General features: G+C 44.9%; 1 protein-coding gene and 1 long non-coding RNA gene across 3 annotated transcripts in view; both read left to right on the top strand.

Annotated features, from left to right (window-relative positions):
• Positions 1-637: 637 nt before the first annotated feature.
• LOC128341605 (uncharacterized) lies at positions 638-10,033 on the top strand. The gene is made up of 3 exons (XR_008314485.1): positions 638-810; positions 7,044-7,145; positions 9,801-10,033. It is a non-coding gene; the product is annotated as an uncharacterized LOC128341605 (long non-coding RNA).
• Positions 10,034-17,709: 7,676 nt separating this feature from the next.
• The window catches only part of LOC128341780 (protein PIP-1-like), a 58,330-nt gene continuing 51,516 nt past the window's right edge, over positions 17,710-24,523 (top strand). The window contains exons 1-2 of one of the 2 annotated variants that reach the window (XM_053288308.1): positions 17,710-17,734; positions 18,757-18,892. In XM_053288308.1, the coding sequence (XP_053144283.1) occupies positions 18,838-18,892 (55 nt within the window). In that variant the 5' untranslated portion in view covers positions 17,710-17,734; positions 18,757-18,837. Of the gene's footprint in view, positions 17,735-18,756; positions 18,893-24,523 lie in introns of those variants that run through there. The other variant, XR_008314567.1, reaches the window with a different exon arrangement.

The following is a 24,523-nucleotide window of genomic DNA, read 5'->3' as shown; positions in this document are numbered from 1 at the left end:
TAGTATTTGGACTCCATTTAGATAGCTTCACATATTTAACCACACAGCAAAGATAGTTTGTTTGTTTATTTATTAAGAGATTGAATATACTGCCCAATCAACAGACTCAGGGCAGTGTACAGACAAGAAGAGCATCTAAGATGTAAAAAAGAGAGAAAGAGAACGTCTTCAATAACATCTTAAAGGCTGAGTTAAGGAGAAGTTGCCAGTTCTAGAAATTCAAGGGTCACTGGGTATGTTTGAAGGCCAGCACTGACTGCAAGGTCTCTCAGCCTCATGCTTTAGAATGATTCTGCCTCCTTAAGGGAAGTGTTGATACCTGGAATTAAGGAGTATTTTCTGACAGGATCATAATAGAGCAGCAGTCATGAATCAGGGGCTTTAGCAGCAGGACCCAGGGACCTTCGTTCCTGCACTACCAAGAGCATTAACAAGCAGAAGGAACTGTTAGATCTTTGATGATCTTGAACATTTCCCCTGAAGACGCCTGTAGGTTATTGCATCTCTGAAGTGCAGCAGGAGCAGGTGATATGAGGAGCCAATAAGATCCCAGCTGCAGGTGGGGTGATTTGTATGACTGAATAAATTCTTCCTTGAAATTCATTGGGCTGTTAAAGGCTGCTTGCCTGTCCTTCTTTGCTGAACTGTCAGTCAGTCTGAACAAGGAATAGAAGCCAAATGACTCATTGATGAGAGGTCAGTCCCTGTGCCAAAAGGCTAACCCAGTGAGGCACAGATTCTTCCAGAGTCCACAGATGGCTCAGGCTTGGCTCCTTGCAGTTTGTGTTTTCTTCTGCCTCAGACCAGGAGGTAAGTCCTCACTGCCAGATCTAAGGAGATGATTTGAGGGATTCAGCAGTGGTAGGGCACCCACTTAGAAGATGCAGAAGATACCAAGTTCAGTCCCCAAGTGATATGGAATTATTTAATCCAAGCTTATAAAAGTGTATCAAATAAGTGTATAAAAGTTAATTTGGTTCATGTCTCTAACAGAATATAGAGCCACTGGACTTGAAATAAAGAAAATTGTTCAGTCAGGAGAAGTGTTCAAACCCGGTATGTGGGACCCTCTCAATAATGTGAGATATGAGGCTAGAATAACAAATGCCAGAACCTGTCGGGAGATAGTTAATCTAGGTATGCAACTAGTCATAGGAACATAGGAAACATTGGAAACTGCCAAATACTGAGTCAGACCATTGGTCTATCTAGCTCAGTATTGTCTTCACAGACTGGCCGCGGCTTCTCCAAAGTTGCAGGCAGGAATCTCTGTCAGCCCTATCTTGGAGAAGCCAGGGAGGGAACTTGAAACCTTTTGCTCTTCCCAGAGCAGCTTCATCCCCTGTGGGAAATATCTTGCAGTGCTCACACAAGTCTCCCATTCAGATGCAACCAGGGCAGACCCTGCTTAGCTATGGAGAGTCCATTAGCAAAAACAGCATCTCTGGCACCAGCTACTATTAGGGAGTAAGGTTATCAGAAAGGCCATCTTCCCAGGCTCTAAATATCTCCTCTGGAATATTTAATTACCAATGACATGTATTATTTGCATTACTGATATGTTTGTCTGCTTGAAACGTCAATAAACTGGTCATCTGCCCAACTTCAATGTGCAGTAGCAGCCAGATTCTCTTGGACTGTAGTCGTGCCTTTCTTGATCAAGAAATAAAAAGCTTATTTTGAGCATGCATCCTTGCTGCCTTTGACTTCATTCAATCAGGCAACAAGTATAATTGTGGGAACTCTGTCTATCCAAAGAATCCTCTTTGGTTCTGGCAAGATGCCCCATTCTCTTTCCATGTGATAGAACAATGAACGCAAGTGGCTGAATCAAGGTTCCAGAGGACTTTTCCCCGCTACACCAACATCTCCAGGGCATTTTCCAATTTAAACCCTACACCAGTGTCACTACGTATTTGCTAAGTGTGCTTCCATACTTCAGAGGAACATAGGAAGCTGCCATATCCTGAGTCAGACTATTGACCTATCTAGCTCAGTATTGTCTTCACAGACTGGCAGCAGCTTCTCCTAGTTTGCAGGCAGGAATTTCTCTCAGCCCTATCTTGGAGATGCTGCCAGGGAGGGAACCTGGAGCCTTCTGCTCTTCCCAGAGTGGCTCCATACCCTATGGGGAGTATCTTACAGTGCTCACACTTCTAGTCTCTCATTCATATGCAACAAGGGCAGACCCTGCTTAAATAAGGGGACATGTCATGTCTGCACTTCCTGTGGTGACACCAGAGCTGACAGCAGAGTGCCAGTCACATTTCTGATTTTATGTTTGTGATATAGTGCTACAATGTTGCATGTGCATCGCAAAAGACTAATGCTTTTGTCAGCCTTTAAGATGCTACAAGACTTTGTTGTTTTTGTTGCAATGGAATAAATACAGCTAAGCTGCTCTTCTGGGAGTCCCAGTTGTTCCTAAGAGAGACTAAAGTGATGAAAAAAGTGACTCAAGTCCTGAGCTTCCTGGACTAAACTGAAAGCAATTTGGGCATCAGGACTTCACATGAATTCGGGGATGGAGAGCTGTTTAGAATATTTGTATACTGCTTTTTACCAAAAGAAAGAGTTCTCAAAGCAATTTGCATAACAAAAGGAATAGAAAAAAGCTTCCCAATCCTTTCAGGTTGGCCTGATGGATGATCTCCAATTGGGAATTGACAAAGCAAGTGTGACTCTGTTGGTCCTTTTGGACCTCTTGGCGGTTTTCGATACTATCGACCATAGTATCCTTCTGGAATGTGTGAGGGGGTTGGGGGTGGGGGACACTGTTTTATGGTGGTTCCACTCCTACCTCTCGGACAGGTTCCAGATGGTATCGGTTGGAGATTGTTGCTCTTCAAAATCTGAGCCTAAGTATGGTGTTCCTCAAGGCTCCATACTCTCTCCAATGCTTTTTAACATCTACATGAAACCGCTGGGAGAGATTACTAGGGGATTTGGAGCTGGGTGTTATCAGTATGCTGATGACACCCAGATCTACTTCTCCATGTCAACTTCTTCAGGAGCAGGCATATCCTCCCTAAATGCCTGCCTGGAAGCGGTAATGGACTGGATGAGGGAGAATAAACTGAAGCTAAATCCAGATAAGACTGAGGTACTTATTGTGCGGGGTCAGAACTCCAAAGATGATTTTGATCTACTTGTTCTGGATGGGGTCATACTTCCCCAAAAGGAACAGGTCCGCAGTCTGAGAGTGCTCCTGGATCCACACCTCTCCTTGGTTTCTCAGGTTGAGGCGGTGGCCAGGGGTGCTTTCTATCAGCTCCAGCTGATACGCCAGCTACGTCTGTTTCTCGAGATCAATGACCTCAAAACAGTGGTACATTTGTTGGTAACCTTCAGACTTGACTTCTGTAATATGCTCTACATGGGGCTGCCTTTGTGCATAGTCCGGAAACTTCAGTTGGTTCAGAATGAGGCAGCCAGGTTGGTCTCTGGATCATCTCGGAGAGACCACATTACTCCTTTGCTGATGGAGTTACACTGGCTGCCAATAGGTTTCTGGGCAAAATAAAAAATGCTAGTTATAACTTATAAAGCCCTAAACAGCTTAGGTCCTGGGTATTTAAGAGACTACCTTCTTCACTATGAATCCCACTGCCCATTGAGGTTGTCCGAGGAGGTCCGTCTCCAGTTACTGCCAACTCGTTTGGTGGTCACACAGAGATGGGCCTTCTCAGTAGGGATGTGCGAAACGTTTCGAATACAAAACATTTTGTACCCAAAACAGCCTGTTTCGGGTGTTTTGTGGACAAAACAAAACACCCATTTTCCAGATCCAAAAGTTTTGTATACAACACAAAACGTCCCTGTTTCGGCTACAAAACGTTTTGTTGTTTTGGACCTCCATTTTGTGGTGATCTCTGAGTCAGTCTCTGTTTTGTGTTTGACATCTCTTTGAATTTCTCACCCTTCCAGCCTTCTGATCAGTGACCTAAATCATAGGCTGACCTGCTGACAATTCCCTCCTTGTTCCCCATTGGCTCTCTTGCTTCTTCCCACTCTTTACTGACCCCACATTTGCCAGGGGAAGGATTGCTAACCCATGGGGTGCTGAGTTTCGTTGATTCTGTGGTGTTCTGAGTGTAGATTTTCTGGTAGCATATGAGAGTGGATTCTTGTTTTTCACTGAAAATCTCATATGCTACCAGAGAATCTACAATGAACACCTCAGAAACAACAAAACCCAGTACCCCACGGGCTTGTGGGTATGGAGGTGGTTGGCACCCTATGTGCACTACACAACCCCTCACTCTGGGCAACCCCAGTGCCCCCCAAGTGGAATTATGGGGCTGCTGAAACCTAAACCTCCATTATTCCCTATGGGAGAAATCTTAGACACGTAAACTTCATCAAATCACAAAAGATCAGCCCTTTGCCCAATTTCTTTGAAATAATTCTGGAAGTTTCCTTGCCCCCATTGGGCACTACCACCCACCACACTCCGCTCTGGGTCATCCCTTTCCCCTTGATTTGAAGCGATACTATTGCTGGAATCTCCATTATTCCCTATGGGAAAATTCTTAAAGATGTGTAAACTTAAAAAATTCACAAAAAAATCAGCCCTTTGCGTAATTCCTTTGAAATTTGGCTGCTAGCTTCCACCTTTCCACTACCACCACCACCCACTCTTTTTGCCTTGGGAGCCCTTTGATTCGGATTCAGATTCAGAAAATTTGTCTACAAAACAAAACAGAGCTGATTCAGAGTCAGAAAATTTGGGTACAAAACAAAACAGGGGTGTTTCGATTTGGATACAAATCAAAACAAGAAAATTCCAAAATGTACACCCCTACTTCTCAGTTGCTGCCCCGAGATTGTAGAGTGCGCTCCCTGCTGAGTTATGATCCTCCCCATCTCTGGCAATTTTAAAAAAACATTTGAAACCCCCTTTTTTTACTCAAGCTTTCTCAGGTTTTTAAAAAATACTGTTTGTTTAATTTTATGGTTTTTAGATTATTGTATTGTTGCAACTTTTTAATGTGTTATATGTTAAACTGTTTTAACATTTATATGTGTTAATTGTTGTTAGCTGCCCAGAGACGTAAGTTTGGGGGGGATATAAATTTGATGAAAAAATAAACAAACAAACAAACAAAAGGCTCACAGTCTAAAGAGAAACACAAGGGAGGCCACAGCCCCTGGAGGGGTGCTCTTCTGGGCTGAATAGGGACAGTTGTTCTCCCTGCTCAATAGAAGAGCTGCCACATTAAGAGGTGCCCCTTTGCCCCTGTTAACAGGGAGGTTGGCCCTGCTATCTAGACTCTAGAGCAAGAGGCACCTTTCAAAGTGCCAATTCTCTTATTTTTAGCAGGGGGAGAGCAACTGGCCCTATGTAACCCCAACAAAGCATTTCTCCTGTGCCTGATGATGACGTCAGATAGGAATGTGCACAGACCGGTTCGGAGGCCATTCTAAAGGCCTCCAGACCGGTCCGGTCACTGGGTGGTTTTGGTTCGGGTGGGGAGTTTGGGGGCTTCCATTAAGGGCGGGGGGGGCTTTACTTACCCCTCCCGCGCTTTCCACACACTGCCGCCGTAATTATTGAAGAAATTGCTCCTCCGATGGCTGTTCCTATTTTAAAAAATGGCTGCCCCCTTGAAGCCCTGGCCCCCTGCTGCTGCCTTGAAGCCCCCTCCCACCCCCTTAAATCTTGCCCCGGGCCCTTAAATCATGCCCCGATAACATTAAGAGGCGGGCGGCGGGGAGATGTCCTCCCGCCCCCTTCCCTGCTAGGCTGCAAAAGACTTTAGGAAGGCTTCTGCGCGCGCACGCGCAGAAGCCTTCCTAAAGTCTTTTGCAGCCTAGCAGGGAAGGGGGCGGGAGGACATCTCCCCGCCGCCCGCCTCTTAATGTTATCGGGGCATGATTTAAGGGCCCGGGGCAAGATTTAAGGGGGTGGGAGGGGGCTTCAAGGCAGCAGCAGGGGGCCAGGGCTTCAAGGGGGCAGCCATTTTTTAAAATAGGAACAGCCATCGGAGGAGCAATTTCTTCAATAATTACGGCGGCAGTGTGTGAAAAGCGCGGGAGGGGTAAGTAAAGCCCCCCCGCCCTTAATGGAACCCCCCACCCCAGTGCCGGACCGCAGCTCCGCGGTTCCGTGCACACCCCTAACGTCAGACATTCGTGTTTTTGCTTTGACATTGAGCCCTTAGCAAAGAGTTAACAATTTCTTCTTCTTCTTCTTCTTCTTCTTCTTGAACCACTTTGAAAGCAGAAGTAATGACAATAATAATAGTAACAACTTTAAAAAATAGAGGAAATTGTGGTCTTAACTGCACTGTACATTATGAGCATGCATAGTTGGGGGGAAAAGATCTCAAAATTCAATGAGACTTACTCCTTCAAAAGCATACATAGGAGTTTAGCCATATCATTAAAGGGGAATGATTAGGGAAGGAGAACAATTTAGCTGGATGGCAGGAAATAATTTATTAAGGGATCAGCAACCATGTCAAGTCAACCAGGACTTGCTCAAAGTCACATCAGCCATGAGTTTCTTCTGTTAATAGTTCTATGGGAGTCTCGGTAGAAGAGGGGGAATGCTTCAGAAATTTGGTCAAATGGGATTGTGCTAAACCAGAAGTGTATAGCAATAAAAAGTTTAAATTTAAACCTGGAAAAAAATCCATTATGCACATATGCAGTTGAGGAGCAGTGACAGTGGAGCGACAGAGGAGAGACCTCAAATGTCAATGATTCCCAAGGCTCTGTCTCTGATACCGATAGAAAACATCAGAATGAGCTAGGAGAAGAACTCCTTGGTGTAGACAGCCTACAATGACTCTGCATTCCGTTCATGGTACAAAAGTACATACTGCTAAAAGGACATCTGGAAGCAATCCTGCTGAATTTGTGGGGAGGACAGGGCCCAAGGCTGAAAGTCCAGGGGGCTGAAAACAATGCTCTTTTTATTATAGATTACAGGATTTGGCTGTCACTTGAACAAGGAAAGTTTTGTTACCATTTCACTATCATGAAATGATATATCACTATCAGGAAGCAGTTTGAATAAAAATGCCTCTCTTTTACAGAAGATGCCGTAATATGCAACAGGTGCACTCCTGGGAATCCATGTAACAATCCTCGAAACGCATGTCAGAATATAGGCTGCGTAGTGAAAAAATTTTTTAGAGGTAAGGAATGGCTCATGGGAGGAATATGAGCATGGTTTGTACCATGATATTTGCCCATGCTTAGGACGACCAGATGTATGCAAGAGAGGGCTCAGATCCTGTATCTTTACTGGTTATAGGGAAGAAGGAACTTGGGCAAGGGCAACTTTTTTCACCCCTCCATGACAAGCTGCATCTGCCCAAATAAAGCTTTTGCCATGACAATCCAGTTAGCCTTTATGGTGCCAGAGGTCTATGTTATTGCTCCAACAGATTAAGAGTGGCTACCTAATGCTGAGCAGAAAAGATCTCAATTAGGAGGAAGGGGATGAAATTCAGATAGAAAAATGCAGGAGATGTGGGCAGAACTGTTTTCTAAGCTTTGGGAAACCTACACATTGGTGACGGTTCACTGTTTGTTTTTCTAAACTACTTTGATGGCTGTGGGAGTGAAGATCCTCTTGGTGGCTGTTGGCCGCCATTTCCTCCCACAATGCTCTATATGAAGCATTGTTCTTCTGAAGGGGCAGGAATTGCATCCAACACAAAAAGTGAAGATCACCAGTGTAAGCTGCCATATTTTCCTACAATGTCTCAATATATTGCTTCACTATAAGAGTTTATAGGAAGACATCTTCTGGCTACAACGTACCTTTGTTCCAGACAGAACACAGGGTTATCCCTCGAATCGCATTAGAAGTTGTGGGAGCAGAAGAAGAGAGGTTCTGTTGCCCCTATATTGGCAAAAACCTAGGTATCTTGAACATAGAACTGGGTGCAAAAGGAACATAGGGAACTGCCTTATACTGTGTCAGACCATCGGCCCTTTAGATCATCCCTCACTTTCTAAGTGAATAGGTATTTAATCTATATATATAATTCTCCTGGGTGTGCCCAGGAGAAATGCATCCCGGCAGCCCAGCTGATTGGCTGGGCTGCAGGGGGCTCCTGATTGGCTGGCAGCACACCCAGGAGAATTCCCTTGCTGGGTGGCTGCGGAGGCAAGGCAGCAGGCCCAGGGCCGCGGCGGCAGAGCCCAGCGAGGCGGTGGGCCCAGCAAGGTGGCGGCGGCCCCGGCCATGAGGCGGGGCGAGGCAGCGGGCCCAGAGCGATGGTGGCGGGCCAGGCCGTGGTGGCGGGGCCCAGGGAGGCGGGGCAAGGCGGCGGGGCCCAGCGAGGCAGCGGGGCCGGGCCCGGCCGCGGAAGCGAGTCGGCGGGACTGGCCGGGCTGGGCCCAGCCGCGGAGGCAAGGCAGCGGGCCTGATGGCGGCACTCTGGGGCCGGCCGCAGCATCGGCGGCGGCACTCTGGGGCCGGCCAGGCCCGCTGGCGGCGGCGGCCGCACTCTGCCCCGCCGGAGATGGGGGGCGGGAGGAGAGAGAGAGGTAGCCTGGCCTGGCCTGGCCGGGCCCGGCCGCGGAAGCGAGGCGGCGGGACTGGCCGGGCTGCGGAGGCGAGGCGGCGGGACTGGCCGGGCCCGGCCGCGGAGGCGAGGCGGCGGCTGGCTGCACTCAGCCCCCGCAGGGCGGCGGCGGCCGCACGGGTCAGCTAGTAGGTATTTAAAAGAGCTTTAAAAAGTCCAAGTTCAAATTCACCCCAGCACAATGCAAATGATCACACAGAACACATACTGGCTCCTAATATTCCATCAGATAATGTGCAACCAAGAAACTGATGAGGACTATGCAATGCATGTTATAGGAGCAAGCTTGGTCCTTAATGGGCGAGGCCACCACAGGGATGGGCACCAGCTTTGAATTCCTCCCACCCCACAGGTGTTCCAGTGTTCACTTCTTGGCTTTCTCACATAAAAGACAGCATTTCTCATTTATTTCGGGGTGGGGGGAAGTAAAGTACATTAGCTGGGATCATTATTACGCTGAGGTCAAATCCTGCCCTTCAGCCCTGTCACTGGTGGGTTTATTCCAATCATTGAATATCCCATTCCCCCATCTATAGACTTCCAGAAAGGATTACAAATTAAAACAGCAGTAAACAATGAAAACAAAGAATCATTAAAACCAGCAGAACAACCAAAGAAACCTAGCAAAAGAACAGAGTGGAAGAGTCAAAGATCAAAATGGCCTTTTCCTTGCTGACAGAAAGGGGATGTGTTAAATGGAGGACATACCGTACCTCTGTCTCAATTATCAGGGTGGGCCTATTCCATCCTGAAGCTGGATGGCTGAGGAGGTCACCTTAGGTGACGGACGTGTTGCGTTTGAGCTGTTACTGCCATCATTGGCTACCTCTGCCCATTGCCTCTGCTGCTGCTCCTTCCCCTTCTGTAAGAGAATGGAGAAGGGGGTGCGGAGGAGAAGAGAGTAGGGGACTAGAGTGTGTCCAAGGAGATGTGCTAGTCCTCTCCTCTCTCCTCCTCCACTTTTCCTCCTGTATTCTCTCATTAAATACATCAAATAACAGAGGGAGCATGAGGCGAAGGGTGGCAGTCTTGGCTAGTCAGCACTTAGGCCATTGGGTGGGAATGGGACAGCCATGTGCTGTACACTGTTGGGTGGGATGGGCTATGGCAAAGCATTGTGTACCACTGAGCAGGAAGGGGGATATTTGGCACCACACCTCAGGTGCGGGGTAGTCTTGTGCTGTCCTGACAGCAGTGGCTTTCCCCCTAGTTAATATTTAAAATAACCACATACCTTTCTCTTCCTAATTCCAGGTGGAAGGTTTATTTTTAAAGAGATGGACTGTTATAATAAAAAATTCCAGAAATGTGGAATGAAAGAGATACGTCCATGGTCTGCAATCACTCATGAATATATCTGTTGTTCTGATCTGGACTTTTGTTCTGATAAACTGTAGACTGAGAGTTGTGGATGAAGACAAATGTAATATTTAGAGAACTTAATTTCAAGGAGGTTTAATTAAAATACAAAAATTATTAAATTTCAAGAGTTGTTTCTTTTGTCGTGGGTGGGCCTTTTCTTTGCTTTCCACTTGAAATGACTGTCATTTGCTTAGCAAACTGAACACTGGTTCAACCATCTCTTTTGCCATCACCCCATGTTTCAGACTTTAAATTTAAAAAAGTAATCTCATGTTGGTGTGTATGATGATGATAAAATATTTAGACCCTGTCCCTCCACCCAGTACACCACTACTCTGGGCAGCTCGCAACAATAAAATTGATACAATGAATGTATACAGCAAAATAACTTTGAGCACCGGGGAGCTGTTTATAGAAGGTTTATCTTTTCATGATTTTGTGCTTTTTGTAGCACATATTCATATTATTTCTCAGTGACAGGAAACTTACATACAGTTTTGATTCATCTTATAGATTGATTTGAGCCTCTCCTGCAGAAATGCCCCCTTTTGCTGAATAATGAGAACCCTTCCCTTCTTCCCAAATACAACTGCTAGTAATTATGGTTGCCAGCCCTCCAGGACTGATCTGGAGCAGCGTTCCCTGTAAAGGAGATTCCCAGATGTTGTTGACTAGAACTCCCACATTGTGTAGCTACAGAGGCCTGATCTGGAGTACCTGAGAATCAGCACCAATCTCCAGGAGCTTTTTACAGACAACAGGCTTTACTGTGAGTGCAAATTTGCCTCCTGCCTCCCAAATGATGCAAAAAGTGGAATTCTTTTTACCCCAAGGATAAATCAGGCCCCACTCCAGTGAGCAATGAAAAAGCCGAATCATGTATGAAGTGCTCCCCAATATCTTGCACAGACTTCGGCGTGAATCTGGCCAATGTGTGAACACATGTGCTCCATTCCAGCAGAGAAGCAAGCTAAAAGCTCTCTCTGGTAATGCTCCTGCAGGCTTTACAGACAGGGCTTCTACCCCGAATCTCCTTCGGGAGAGAGTGTGTGAATGTTCACACACCAGCCAAACTTACCCCAAGGTCCCTTTGCGATCCTTGGACCCGCTCCACACACAAGTTGGGCTTTATCTTGCGAATTCTAGCTTATCTCGAGGTATTTCCAGGTTTTTAAAATGCTGCTTTTAAGCTACATTTTCTGAAAATGGCAGCCTAAATAGGGAGAGGCACTGATATAGAATCATTAGCATGATAAGAAGGATACTCTTATTACAAATGCAGATGTGGCTCTTCAGTACTCTATCCCTTCCCCCCCCACACACACCATTGGCTAGAAGGAAAACACGTGAACTTGCATCATAAGCAAATCCAAGAGCAGAGGGGAGGGGCTGCTTCCCTCAATGCCACGAGTGTATTTCAAAGTGTCTTCGCTCATCATTTACCCTGCAGCAAGAAACCATGTGCAAATAACTCCCAGGTGACTCTTGAAAGGAATTCTGGAGATCTCAATGGCCTGATATAAATAGATCTTTTCTGCTCGCTTTCTAGGAAGGGGCCAGAGGAGTGGCAACAATGGCATGGGCAGCCTGCTTGGAGGAGCCCACAGTGGTGCCCAGACTCATCAGGCTGCCCCACCATCACACCCCGTGCTGGAGGAGGGTGATGAAAGGGCCAGCCAGTGGGATCTGGGCCCCAAACAAGAACAGCAGCAAAAACAAAAAAAAGCCGGTGGTGCTCAACAGGTCTCCACAGCCTCTGAATGGTATGGTGAGGAGAGAGCCCGGTACCAGCTCCCCACCTCCCTTCAGTTCCTCTCTTTCCCCCTTCCTGGCTTTCCATAGGATTCCCCTTTGCTCCCCCAGCAATAAGGAATTCTCTTGTTTTGTCACTCCAAAGGATCTGCTCACACACCCCAATCCACACCCCCACCCCCAAGTATTGCTCGCGCAAATCTGCAATAATGCAAGAGATTTTTATTTTGGAACAATGTTCTCCCTGCTGGCAGATTTGCACAAGGCAGTGGAGAAATGTAAAAAGAAAGAAAGAAAGGTTGTCAAAAAAAGAAGGGTTGTCACGTCACCGTAACCCCCCTCAACTCCATTGGCCCAAATGCAGGAGGAGGAGGGCCAGATACATGCATTTCAAGGAGAACACATTATATTGGACAGAAAATATGTATGGCCACCAGCCTACAATGAAGCATTGAACAATCCTTAACTCTCAGTTTGAAACTGTTGCACTATTCTGTTTCATTTTGCAATGCTTTCGGATTCCCTCCCCGCCCCCCCGCCCCCCGCGATGCAAAAAAATGGTTTTTTAACCCCTGAAATAAATCAGGCCATGCTCCAGTGCGCAATGAAAAACCCAAATCATGTGTGAAGTGCACCCCAATATCTTGCACAGACTCCGGCATGAATCAGGCCAATGTGTGAACACATATGCTCCATTCCAACAGAGATGCTAAAAGGCCCCTCTGGGAATGCTCCTGGTGACTCTTGAAAGCAATTCTGGAGATTTTAATATATCTCCATTATTATCTTAATTTTAAAAAGCCAGTGCATGCTTGCAGGGGCGCGCGTGCACACACACACACACACACACACACACAGAGCTTGTGTCAGAGATGACAGCCCTTGTGATGTGGTTTAGAAAAAGACAACCAAAGAAACAATATGAGCTAAAAAACTGCTCCTTTCTTTTCTTCAGGGGCAGCATCGTTACAAGGGTGATTTCTCAGGGATAGAGAACAGATTAAGAAACTTGAATTTTGCTTCCACTTTCCCCAAACACAGATCATGGGAGAAGCCTACAAACGGATTACTGCAGTAACAGTGTGCAGCAATATGCTGGAAGATGGGGGCAGTGGTAATTTTATTTACGGTCATTGTACCAAACAGAATAAAAACTAGTAAATACAGAGAGAGAGAGAGAGAGAGAGTGTTTACAATTAGGATGATGTCTCATTATACCTCTTAAAAGCAATATAACTAAACTTAGCTACAGAAATAGAAATTGAAGCATCTTTATCTGAGAGTAGATGTTTAACAAGATTTCCATTGGATTATCTACCAGTTTACATATTAAAGGAGCAAGAAGACATTCCCTAGGGTATAAATGGAATTTACAGTGAAGAAGAATATGGGCAACAGTTTCTGTATCTCCTGACGTGCAACTACAACATCATTCTTCTAAAGGCACACCCTGAAACCTCCCAGCTAAAGTGCAGATGGAAAGGAATTAGCCCTTACTCTCGTAAATATCCATCGAAACTTAGAAAAAGTGATAGTTGACAGATATTTTGCGGGGGAAAGGTCTATCTTAATTCTTATTACTCCATAAAACTCTGGAAGTACAGCCCAGTTCTCTTGGGTCTCTATATCAACAAGGCATTGTCTCACTACTCTTTTCACATTCGCTAGACCCTGTTCCAGCAATTGATCTGGATCTAGACCTAGAGAGGTGAGTTTATTACTTACTGTAACACAACATAGTGACTGGGGACTAGCTGAGCGAAACTCAGGAATTAAACCAACTGGTCGCAGATGTATTTTCAACCAAAAATAGATAATTAAGAGCCAAGCCTGAGATTCAATTTTTAACAAGCCAGCCTCCGTCCTTAAAATCACATTTGCTGTACATTTTGGAGTGCCAAATAAGTTCCTCAAGAACCCTGATTGTCTGCTTTCCAGCTACGTGGGGTAACATCTTCCCCTGTGTGGCACTGAGAAATAGAATAGTTTGCAGCTGGTTTGTAGAACAAAATATCCCCCACCCTCACAAAGTAACATCCTGTGTGGCGACCATTAATTTCATTAGGTAAAGGGATTCTTGGTAAGAACTATAATAAAATGATAACTTACTACTGTAACCTGAGGCAAAGGTGCACCTTTCTGTGGCTCTTTTTATCAAGTTTTGATTTGTTTAATAAACCGGGGGGGGGGGTGGAGTAGGGAAAAGAACAAGATGGACCTTTCCTCCCAATACAATTCTTTGCTTATTTAATGATGATTTTATTTAATCAAATATTTACAGAAATTTAAAATGAATCCTTGGAGAATAATATTTTTTTCAGTTGCTTCTAGGCCTTGGAAAATGCAATTTTGCTCCGCACACACCAGAACAAAGACAGGTGACACCATAGATGGACTGAATGAAGGACCATCAAACTTTTTTACCTGGGTAATCAGCATTGAGAATAATTAAATCCCAGCTTTAAAACAGCACAGATATACTTGCTTCCAAGCAGTAAGAAACAGCAGCTCCCACTGGCTTTGGCAGCCTAGCTTCAAGCATTGGATCTATGACTGCAGCTGTGCCCTGCTCTCCACTGCCTAGGAATTTAATGGGATGCCAAGAATTCAACCTTGCCCCATCAGTTTCCAGCCACCTAGGCAGTAAGGCCATCAGAGAGAAGGGGTGCTCTCTTTCCTGGGGTGTCCCTGAGTTGGCACACTGTGAGCTATAGATATACCTCCTTTCCCACTCTAATGATTCACCATCAGCCCTAGTCAGACATTATGTTAAATATGCACATGGGGGTCCATATACATATATATTGTTTTGTGTGAAAGACTGTATATGCATTCATTTTAAATGTGAACCTGAGTAAAGGCTACTTCAAATGCAGAGGACAGACCGGAAGTGTACTACTGCAGGTGTGCTGAACATAATCCTGCCTGCTTCTGCTTCCCCTGTGGGGCTGCAGCCTCAGGTTAACATCTATGGGAAGTGTGGGCAGGACTGGGACCAGCTCCTGAGTGACTCAACAGTTTCTCGGGTCACCTGCTCAGCTTTGGGCTTTATAGGAAGGCTGCCTATGACTTCAGGTTGCTAGAAAGAGAAGGAGAGGGATGTGAACTTGTGGACACAATACAGGTAGAAAAGAATTGCTTCTTTGCCACACGTATCACCTGAACATAGGTCTTCAAATGAGCTCTATGCTGTAATCTGTCAGATTCAAGCCATCTTTTTGCACCTGCACTCCAGTCGTCTACCTCGCCACTTCCGCCATCGTAATTCTTCCATATACCAAGGGGCCAGTTTTGAAGTGGGTCAGAGAGGACACTTGCGCCTATCCCAAGTAGTCTCTGGACCGATGCATATTGCAGGCCACACGCTTGATTTGGTCTTTTTCTCTGATCAGGGTGGTGTCCCATGGGTGTGGACTCCTGTGATTTCCCCATTGTCATGGACAGACCACCACCTGGTTAAGGTTGGACTTACTTACATTGTACTTACAACCAATTCCCACCTCCACAGGGGCAAGGGGCCTACAGTGGTCTGCCTGAAGAGGTTTTTGGATCCAGTAGGATTCCAAGAAGCCTTGGAAGGATTCAGCGTTAGCTTTGCCGATGATCCTGTTGATGCCCTGCTTGAGAATTGGAACAACTTGCTCACCTGGGCAATAGACACCATTTCTCCCAAGGATCCCCTCCGACCCGCTTCAAAACTGGCACCTTGGTATACAGAAGATCTAAGGGGGCTGAAGCAGCAAGGCAGGCAACTAGAGCGCAAGTGGAGAAAGACTCAGCTGGAATCCACAAGATTGTGACATAGAGCACATTTAAAGATCTATGTTCAGGCAATACGTGCGGCAAAGAAGCGGTTCTTTTCTCCCCATATTGCCTTTGTGAGATCACGTCCAGTGGAGTTGTTCAGGGTTGTGAGGGGACTAGTATCTGCCCCCACTCCATTGAACCAGAATTTGGAGTCATCAGTTACCCACTGTGATGTGTTTAAAGAGTTTTTCACAGATAACATCAGTAGTAGAGAGACATACCTGCTGTCAAAAGCCATGTGCTTTTGTTTACAAACAAATGCACGTGGCTGGAGGATGACTTCATAGTGACTTCACAGGGGGCAGAGCGTGCAGCTGTCAAAATGTGCTGACGTCACCAGAAATGCATCACTGGATATGCATCAGTGGAAATACGCCAGCGGAAATGGTCAGAGGAGACCCCCACGTAGCCGGAAAGGGTCAGAAGTAGGGGTATGCCCTCACCCCGGTTTTGCCCCCACCTTCCACTCCTACTCCCAGAACATGTCCAGACATGTCCCATAGGTGGGCATGTGACCCCTCTATGAACACGCCTAGCCATCCTGGACCAATGGGAACAGGTTTCAGACCCCAGAAAGGTCCGAGTGCGCAGGCGTGATAATGAGCGGGCGGCCATTTTGTGTAACTTTATTGGCTGAAACGGGATCAAGTGATCTCTCTACAAACATGCCTGGCCATCCTGATTCTGTAGGAATAGTCCACGTCTCTCTGAGCCATTTTGTTTTTTGCAGACTCACTGTGTGTGTGATCATGGGTTCCCCAGAGAGATCCTTGGAAGTTATTGTCCAAGAAACAATTGTAAAGCCTAGCCCGAGAAAGTGGTATATTAGCACATGTTCTGATGATGAGAAACGTCCACCTGCCAAGCGTCCTGAAGAAGAAGCCCAAGAAGTTTATGAAATCTGGCAGGGAATCTTGGAGGCTGCAGCTGTAGAATCTTTTGGAGCTCAGGTAAATAAGGAGTGTTGGTGTTACAGGACTGGGAGTATGAGAGAGTTCCTCAGGGGTGCAGCTTAAAACTGTGTTCTTTTTTTCCCCCTGGAGGGTGAGGACCGATGTCTTGACACACAGCCTCTACAATGTGGATCTATACAGAGCCAAGGAACATGCATATCAGGGTGCGTATGGAGAATTTGGGTGGGAATATCTCTTTTTTAAAAGAAAGAAAGAAAAGGCAATAACAGCATACCTTCCCCTCCTACAGAACCCTCCTGCAGTGAGAACGCATCAACCCAGTCATGTTACTATGAAGAATTTCCTAGGACTACAAATGAATGATTCATATTACATACCAGCAAGGAAAAGGAAATCTGCTATGATGGGGCTCGTGAGAGCGGTGGTATATGGAGTTTTACAATACTGCCTGAAGAAGTACATGCATGATTCATGCTATGGGTGTATGGTTCAAGACTCACATGAATGTGTCACCTGGACTGAAAGAAATATTTCCAGATGTATTAGAATATTGTCTTCAAGGATGTGTGTGAAAGCAGTGCTCCACATAATCATTATAATTGGTTAGTGAAACAGTGGATCAGACTCTAAATCTCATCATCAGTGTTAAGGATTCTGATGACCCAAAGGTGGTTAGAAGCTATCCCGCACCAGAAAGATTCCAGAATGCTCTCTTTTGTAAACTGTGTCATCGAAAAAAGAGAGTACAGACAATTTCTTGTTCCAGAGGTTGCTGTATAAATTCCTTTGCAAAAGTATAAATGTAGTATTTAACACTGCTGTATTCCTGTGGTGTGTTGTTTTTGTCAGCACATCCTTAACATGCTCTCTATGAAGAAACCAGATTGTATCTGTTTTTTCTATTAAATGCTATTTTATTATGTATCATTTCATAAAAATAAAAACGGGGATGACTCTAGATAAATGTCTGATTTTTTTTTTGTTGGGTGTAGCTTATTTCTGTCTTATTTTACAAGGAGGGAGGGTGAGGTTGAGGGACCTGAGCCGCTGGCAAGATGAGTCAGAAGAGTTCATCAGATGATAAGGCAGCAGAAACAAAGAAGAGATAAGGCACTGGCTGACTTCTAGTTGCCAGATCTAAGGGGTCTACTCATGAGTCAAATGGGCTGTAACCCAAAATTTGGCTTTAAAAAGGCCAAACTGGCAACCCACTGATGCCACCTCTCATCAGCATGCAGGAGCCAATCAGCATGCATGAGGCAATCAGTGACCATGAGTCAAACTGATAAAATGACTGTGAGGCAGGAAAGCCCTCTTTTTCATTCTGAAAACTGCAGCAGGAGCAACACCAAGGTATGAATAGCACTCCCACTCCCATTTTTAGTTTAAAAAACAATCTGGAAAGTATTAATTTAAAATTGGTCCCTTGTTTGTAGTTTAAAGGAGAGTTTATATGGTTTTACAATGTATGAAAATCTATTTTTCTATTTGAACCTCTTTGCTAGTTTTAGCAACTTCTTAAGGGTCATGTGTTGGGCAGAGATTAGTGTTTGAATCTGTTTGCTAGTTTTAGCAATTTCTTTTTAAAAAATTCTCTGATGGGTAAGGGTCAGCTACTCACAACCCTCCCATGCTGTAGGGAATCTTAGCCACAGGGTCTTTTTAAAATTAAAACACTCACATTCTTATTTTTAAATTTTTATTCTGAAAGCACATATTTACACAGGCAGTATTATATATAGCATTTTAAATGTATGCCTCAAGATCTGTAGAAATCTAGTATTCCAAGGGCAAATTCTGTTCTCTGCAAAACAGCTCTCCTGCAACAAAATAAACACATAAATAAACAGGCTCATGCATGCACAACTCATGATCATGTAAACTGCTTAAATTAAATACACTCACCCAGCACACATGTTCAATCCACCCAGTCCTCACAATGTAATCTGTAATAAAAAGAGCCATCCTGTCCTTGATTTGCTGGTTCACTGCTGGCCGTAGGCGTTTTGTAAGCAATTCACCGAAGAGAAAGATTGTTAAAAATCTACCCTTATTGATTTTTCCATCTGCAAATTCTGCAGCCATCACAGATGTGAAAAAGTTCTCAATATCTATCAGGATGTTAGGGTTTAGAGAGTCCATGTGGGGGCTTAGGTCGGCCTCCATTTTAAGTAGCAAGGGTTCTATTCCCTCCGGTTCTGGTTTTCCACAGGCTTGTTGTATACATCCCCTAGCCAGAGCATAAATCTGATGGCACTCCATTTGCTGCTGTTTAGGGTTCTGGTTGGGGAAGATATGTATTAACATGTCTGGTTGGGGTGGACAGGGCAGAATATGTCTGAACATGTCCCTGCCTCTTTTTAAATATTCAACAGCACTAGAAAGAAAGAAAGAAAGAAAGAAAGAAAGAAAGAAAGAAAGAAAGAAAGAAAGAAAGAAAGAAGGTTCCACCAAAGATGATGAGCATTACGGATGAAGAATTGAGCGCCCTCGAGATCTCTGAAGATAATGGTATGAATATATTCTACTCTCTCTCAGCTGCAAGCTCTAATAAGATGTGGAAGCATGATGGATGATTTTGTAGACAGAAATTAAAATGATCAACATTACCCTGTCTGCATACAGGCGGGGGGAGGGAACATGTCACCCAGTCAACAAGAGGGTTCCGGGAATGCTCCTGATTCTGATATGGTGTCTGAGCCCCCTGTAGAGCCACATAGTGTTGCCGGCTGTCAGATTACAACACCTGAGCAGTGCGGTACCCGCAATGGGGCCTCAGTGGATTCCCAGCCAATCTCTTCTGAAGAATTAGCAGGCAGCCCTGAAGACCCCCCACCCGTGGATCTACAGTCTATTCAGCGTTATAATAGGAACTATGCACGCTTTAATGGCGTTGAAATGTATTATGAATTCAAGTTTGTGAATTTGGACAGAGTACACTCCTTTTGTGATGCACTATTGGGGATGTATTCTGCTGCTCAAAGGGTTCTGGACAATATAAACAACCATATAGAACCAGGGGACTTTGTTCAGCTCAGATTGCGAGGGCCAGGGATTTCAAATTCCCTTTACTCTGCAAGGAGGCAGGCAGGGCATCTGAATGCTGAAACTTTCTTAAGTGCTATGTCTAACCTGCTTCAAAGTTATGCTCAATTTTTTGCTGATGGGGCATTAACACTGATGATTGTCATTACACCCCCACGAGGAGCTGGCCTCAGGCATATAAAATCAATACCCTATAACAGTATTATACAGAAAAAGAGGCTGCACCTGATAGATGTACCCATTCCTAATACTGCACTCTGCTTTGCAGCGAGTCTCATGGCTGTTCTAGATGACAGAACTACTGCTACACAGATAAAAGAAGGTGCCAAAAAACTGTACAGGGATCTTGGGTGGGGTGAGCAAAAAGAAGTGTCTTTTGCAGACGTGAAAACCATAGAGACTCATATGAAGGTCAATATCGTGGTTGTGCAGTGGGAAACTTCTGGATGGAGTGTTTTAAAAACTCCTGAACAGAAATACCTCAAAAGGTGTTTTCTGTTAATTCGTGATGCTCACTATTATGGGGTTAAGAACATCAAAGGTTTTTTTGGCTCCAGAAATTTTTGCTGTGTCTGTTACATGCCCTATACACACAGCCATGACTGTTTGATGATGTGTCACCGCTGTTTAGACTCTGGGTGTGTAAAACGTGTGGGGCGAATAATCAGATGCCCCAAATGCAAGATGCAGTGTACATCAAAGAATGTCTATGAAGACATAAGAAGCTCTCTGCAATGGGGTGGGTAGAATGCATCCCACGTGAACTATGTGATAAGTGCTTCCGTTATGTCAAGGCAGATCATGAAGATGAACGCCCCTGTAGGGGAAAACAGTGTTGTGTATGCTATAAGTACCTCTGCCCTGGGGGAGAACACGAGTGTTACATACCATGTTTACAGTACCCCAAGCTATCAGTAAAATATGTGTTTTATGACTGTGAATGCAGGCAGGAGGATGGGGTCCACGTGCCAAACTATATTTATGCTGGGGCTTTTGAAAGAGAGATGGTGGAGCCTGTTAAAGCATATCAAGAGAAACAGAAAGGCTGGAAAAAGTGGGGCCCCCAAGGGGAATGTTGGGAATTTAAGGGGGACTCATGTTTGAATGAATTTGTAATAAAATTTACATCGGACAGTAGCTTTATGGGGTCCTGGTTTATAGACCATAATTCGAGGGGCTATGATGGAATCCTCATCTTGAGAGAGCTAATCAAAGAAGGTCTCGATGTAGATCTGCTCACTCAGGGGGGGGGAACTACTATGTATAACAGTTAAAAATAATGACATAAAATTTATAAATTCCCTATGCCATCTACCCATGGCGCTAGTGGGTAGAAAACAATTTGGGGCATGTCTGGGCATGCATTTCTTTTTCTTAACATACAGCTCAACCATTTGGTCATTTCTTTCTAACCGCCTCCCCCCCATACAATTCTTGAATCTGCTTAAATGTTAAAACCCTACCCCTCTGCTGTAGAAAGAACACACAGTGGTAGCTGCAGGTCACAGAATCAGGAGCTTGGAGCTGTCGGGGTTGAAAGATTGTCTTAGAGGCATTTTTCTTAAAAAAAAAAACTCATTACAGCATTAGGAAACCATGGGTGATTTGGAGGGTGTCCATAAGAATAAAAAAACTCTCCCTGGTTGTCCTCTGTCAGGTAGATGGCTAGCCAGTGCTCTCCCAGGAGGTTATGAGGGTGTGTGTTCATTACAAGACCCACAGGTCTTTGTAGCATTCTCTTTCTAGGTAACCAATCACTAGGGAAAACTCCAAAGAAAGACTTTTGGGTGCAGGGGCTTGCAGACAATACGCGTGTTAGCTGTATGCTATCCATATTACATATAGTTGAACAGTACATCCCTCCTGTGGTTTATTTCGATGAGGTTGTCAGATACTGCATACACAATCATACTGATGGTCACCTGAAGTGTTTTTAGCCCTCAGATTCCCTGTTTTAATCAGGGAATAGTGGCCCCCACATTCTTTGTCAGGCGTTAGATCAAATGCAAACATTGTGTAGCCTTTCCCATATTCTTCCCTATTAATGAGCAGGGGTCTGTCTTCTAAGTGCTTGCCAGTGGCCTGTACCAGCCCCATATACATGGGGACTGGAGTACTATCCATATAGAGGCAGGCAAAGTTAATGTCATAATGCTTGAAATTAAAGTGATTTCTGGTATATGACCTACTAAATGCATCGTTATCCACAAAACCGATGATGACAGTTTTTGGCAACTGTCCTAAATACAAATTTTCCTGGTGGCAGACACGACTTCCAGCAGGGATACTGAACACTTTCATACTCACACGGTCCACCGGGTATTTTGCATTGGCTGTGAGCAACACCTCAGCATGTACTAACTGCACAGCGGGGTTCAGGGAGCATTTCTTGATAAAGAGGGATGCCGACAAGATTTGCAGCTTGTAGCGGGGGTTAGCTCCACCTGCCATCAGACAGAATGTGTCCTTGTTACGCGTTAGTTTAATTTTCACATCTATACCATTTAAAAGCAGTTTTTCTTGAAACATAAGATCTGTGTGTAGGTGTCCCAACAGGTTCACCTTCCGACTTTCAGATGTAAAGGCTGCTCTGTCAACAAACCCGTCATTCACTCCATCTAATTCCATTATCTCATGGAACCTTGGGGTGTCCTTATAAAATAAGCCAGCTGAAAATTGTGTAGATAAAATGGCCTCACTGTAATTCATCATCGCTTCAATGAAAGCCCGGTAGGGGTAGGTGCTACTGCTCTGACTGGCAAGATGGTCTCCCAGGGTCACATCCACCTGGCTAAACATGGTTCACTAGCGCCACAGCAGAATCCTGGGCCAAGTTGGTTCCACCCTCCTTGACAATTTTACAACACACATATAAAAGTGTGTTATTCAAATCTAGGTAAAAATCTCCAGCCCCAGCAATGAAAAAGTCCAGAGGTGCCGTGTCTGTTAGTGCAGTAAGTGGTGGCACCTCAACATATACACCTCTCTCAATACTTGTTTGTGTTGGTGCAATTTGGAAAAGGTCCAGTTCCGATTTCATGCATTCTTTGGAGCTGCAGTGTATAAAAGCCATTATGACTTAAAAGATGTCACCGGGAGCACGTTTCCTCTTCCCCTTAGGATGCCTTTGAAGCTTCTGAGGCTTTTTCAGGCTCACCCATTTTCTTTTAAGAGGTTGGGGAGGTCCTGATAGCTGCACAGGTGATGCTTTTCATTTTCTTTTGATATACATCAGTCCTGACCCCCCTTGTGAGGAAGTGGCATGATCCATCTTGTTCAGAACAGCCTGGGAAGCGTGCCCCACCATGTCTTTAGCAATGCCTCGTGCTGCTGTTTTGATGTGTGGCTTAATGATTTCCAGACCCCGTCTCAAATGAGGGACAGCTTTCCTGAAAAGGATCCGAAATATACCACCAATTCCAGCCTCATACATTACCTGGGGCCCCATGAAGCCAGGAAGGGTACTTCCAGCCTGGGCCCTGTAATAGCTCTTATAAAGGGCAGGGTCACCATAACTTTTCAGAACTGGCATTTTTCTTTTCCCTAAAGATGTAGTCCTCTCTTGGGGCAAAAGTGTAGCTTCACAATCACCTTACCAAAATGGAATGGCACACATATGTCCTGGTCCAACTTTATCTGGACCATGATTGTGTCAATGTGGTGCTTGCTCACAGAGATGTAATGTGGCTTGTCATAAACAATGTTCACACACTTACCGTTCTGCCCATTCATGGTAATACTTCACAAAAGGGGGACATGGTGATCTCCCACTATCTGATACTCTACAATGTCTGTATAAACAAATAGAGTGTTTAATCCCCCTGTTATGCCAGCAGGGAAAGGAAATCCCTTGCTGGGTGTATCATGAACAAACAGAGTTTTGACCCCACCAGCTATGCTTGATGGGTAAGACAACGCTTTTGGGTGTGTGTCAGGAAGGATCCCTAATATGTGTGCTAATTCTGCCCCGGCAGAAAAGGTGAATGCATTGTTAGGACTCATAAACTGAATATGTGTGCTAATTCTGCCCCGGCAGAAAAGGTGAATGCATTGTTAGGACTCATAAACTGAATATTTCTAGTAACAGAGTCATAAAGCAGTGATGCCCCCTCTAGAGCATTCTGGGTGCTGGTGGTTTCATTCATATCGTGCAGCAAATCTGCAATGCAGGAGTAATACCCCTTTTGTAAGTAGAAGGTTCATTTCTTTAACCCCTTGCTATATTGAAAGGGGGTATCTGCCATGATGGTGTCCCAAGTGCATGGGTACTGTATCTCCAAGAGCCCCACTTCCCACTCCCTGGGAAGATCCAGCGGCCTGGCTAGTTGGATGGTGAAGTCTGAGCTAGTGTTCTGTGGAAATGCTTTCTTTCTGGCATTATTAGGGAGCGTAATGTAAAACCCTCTATCACCCATTGTGGAGGTCTGAAGCAGGCACCCAACTATTGAACTTGTAAGGCCACCCTGCCCACCTCACTAAATGTCGTTTTACTTTACCACATCCTTTTGTAGCTAGAATTTTTTCAACCCTGTACAGTTTGTCCTCTCCTGCTTTAACTTTCTGTAATTCTTCAAGATAGAAGCTCCTGAGAACTGGCTCACCCATGTAGTCTTTTAGCAGATAGACCGGCCTTTCAGATTTTCTGATGACTTGGACCACTATAAACAATTCTGTGGTGTAGTTTTGTTCATAACCTTTCTCAAAAAAACCCTTTAATTTTAGAAATCCTGACGTGATCTCCTTTTCTTAACACTGGAGACTTGGCTTTTTTATGGCTACTGAGGCCATAGACTCTTCTCCAAACAGACAGGTCATTGCTGGTTGTGACATCTACCGGCCTGCACTGTATGGTTCTGTGAAAGCTGTGGTTATAGCTCTTTAGGAGCTGAGGCAGGACATCAATATACCGGAATGTGTTGTGAGCAGTAAAATACCTCCACATACGTGTTTTTAAGGTTTGGTTCAGTCTCTCCACAAGGGCTGCTTTGACATCATTGTTGGTGACAAAGTGGTGAATACCTTGCTCCTTTAACAGTGCCCCTACAGGCTTGTTTAAAAATTCCCTTCCTCTATCTGTCTGGAGCTTGCCAGGCTCTC

This window comes from Hemicordylus capensis, chromosome 2 (assembly GCF_027244095.1).
Source record: "Hemicordylus capensis ecotype Gifberg chromosome 2, rHemCap1.1.pri, whole genome shotgun sequence".
NCBI classification, from domain to species: domain Eukaryota; kingdom Metazoa; phylum Chordata; class Lepidosauria; order Squamata; family Cordylidae; genus Hemicordylus; species Hemicordylus capensis.
The sequence above is the reverse complement of the archived record's forward strand: the minus strand, read 5'-3'. Positions and strand labels throughout refer to the sequence as shown.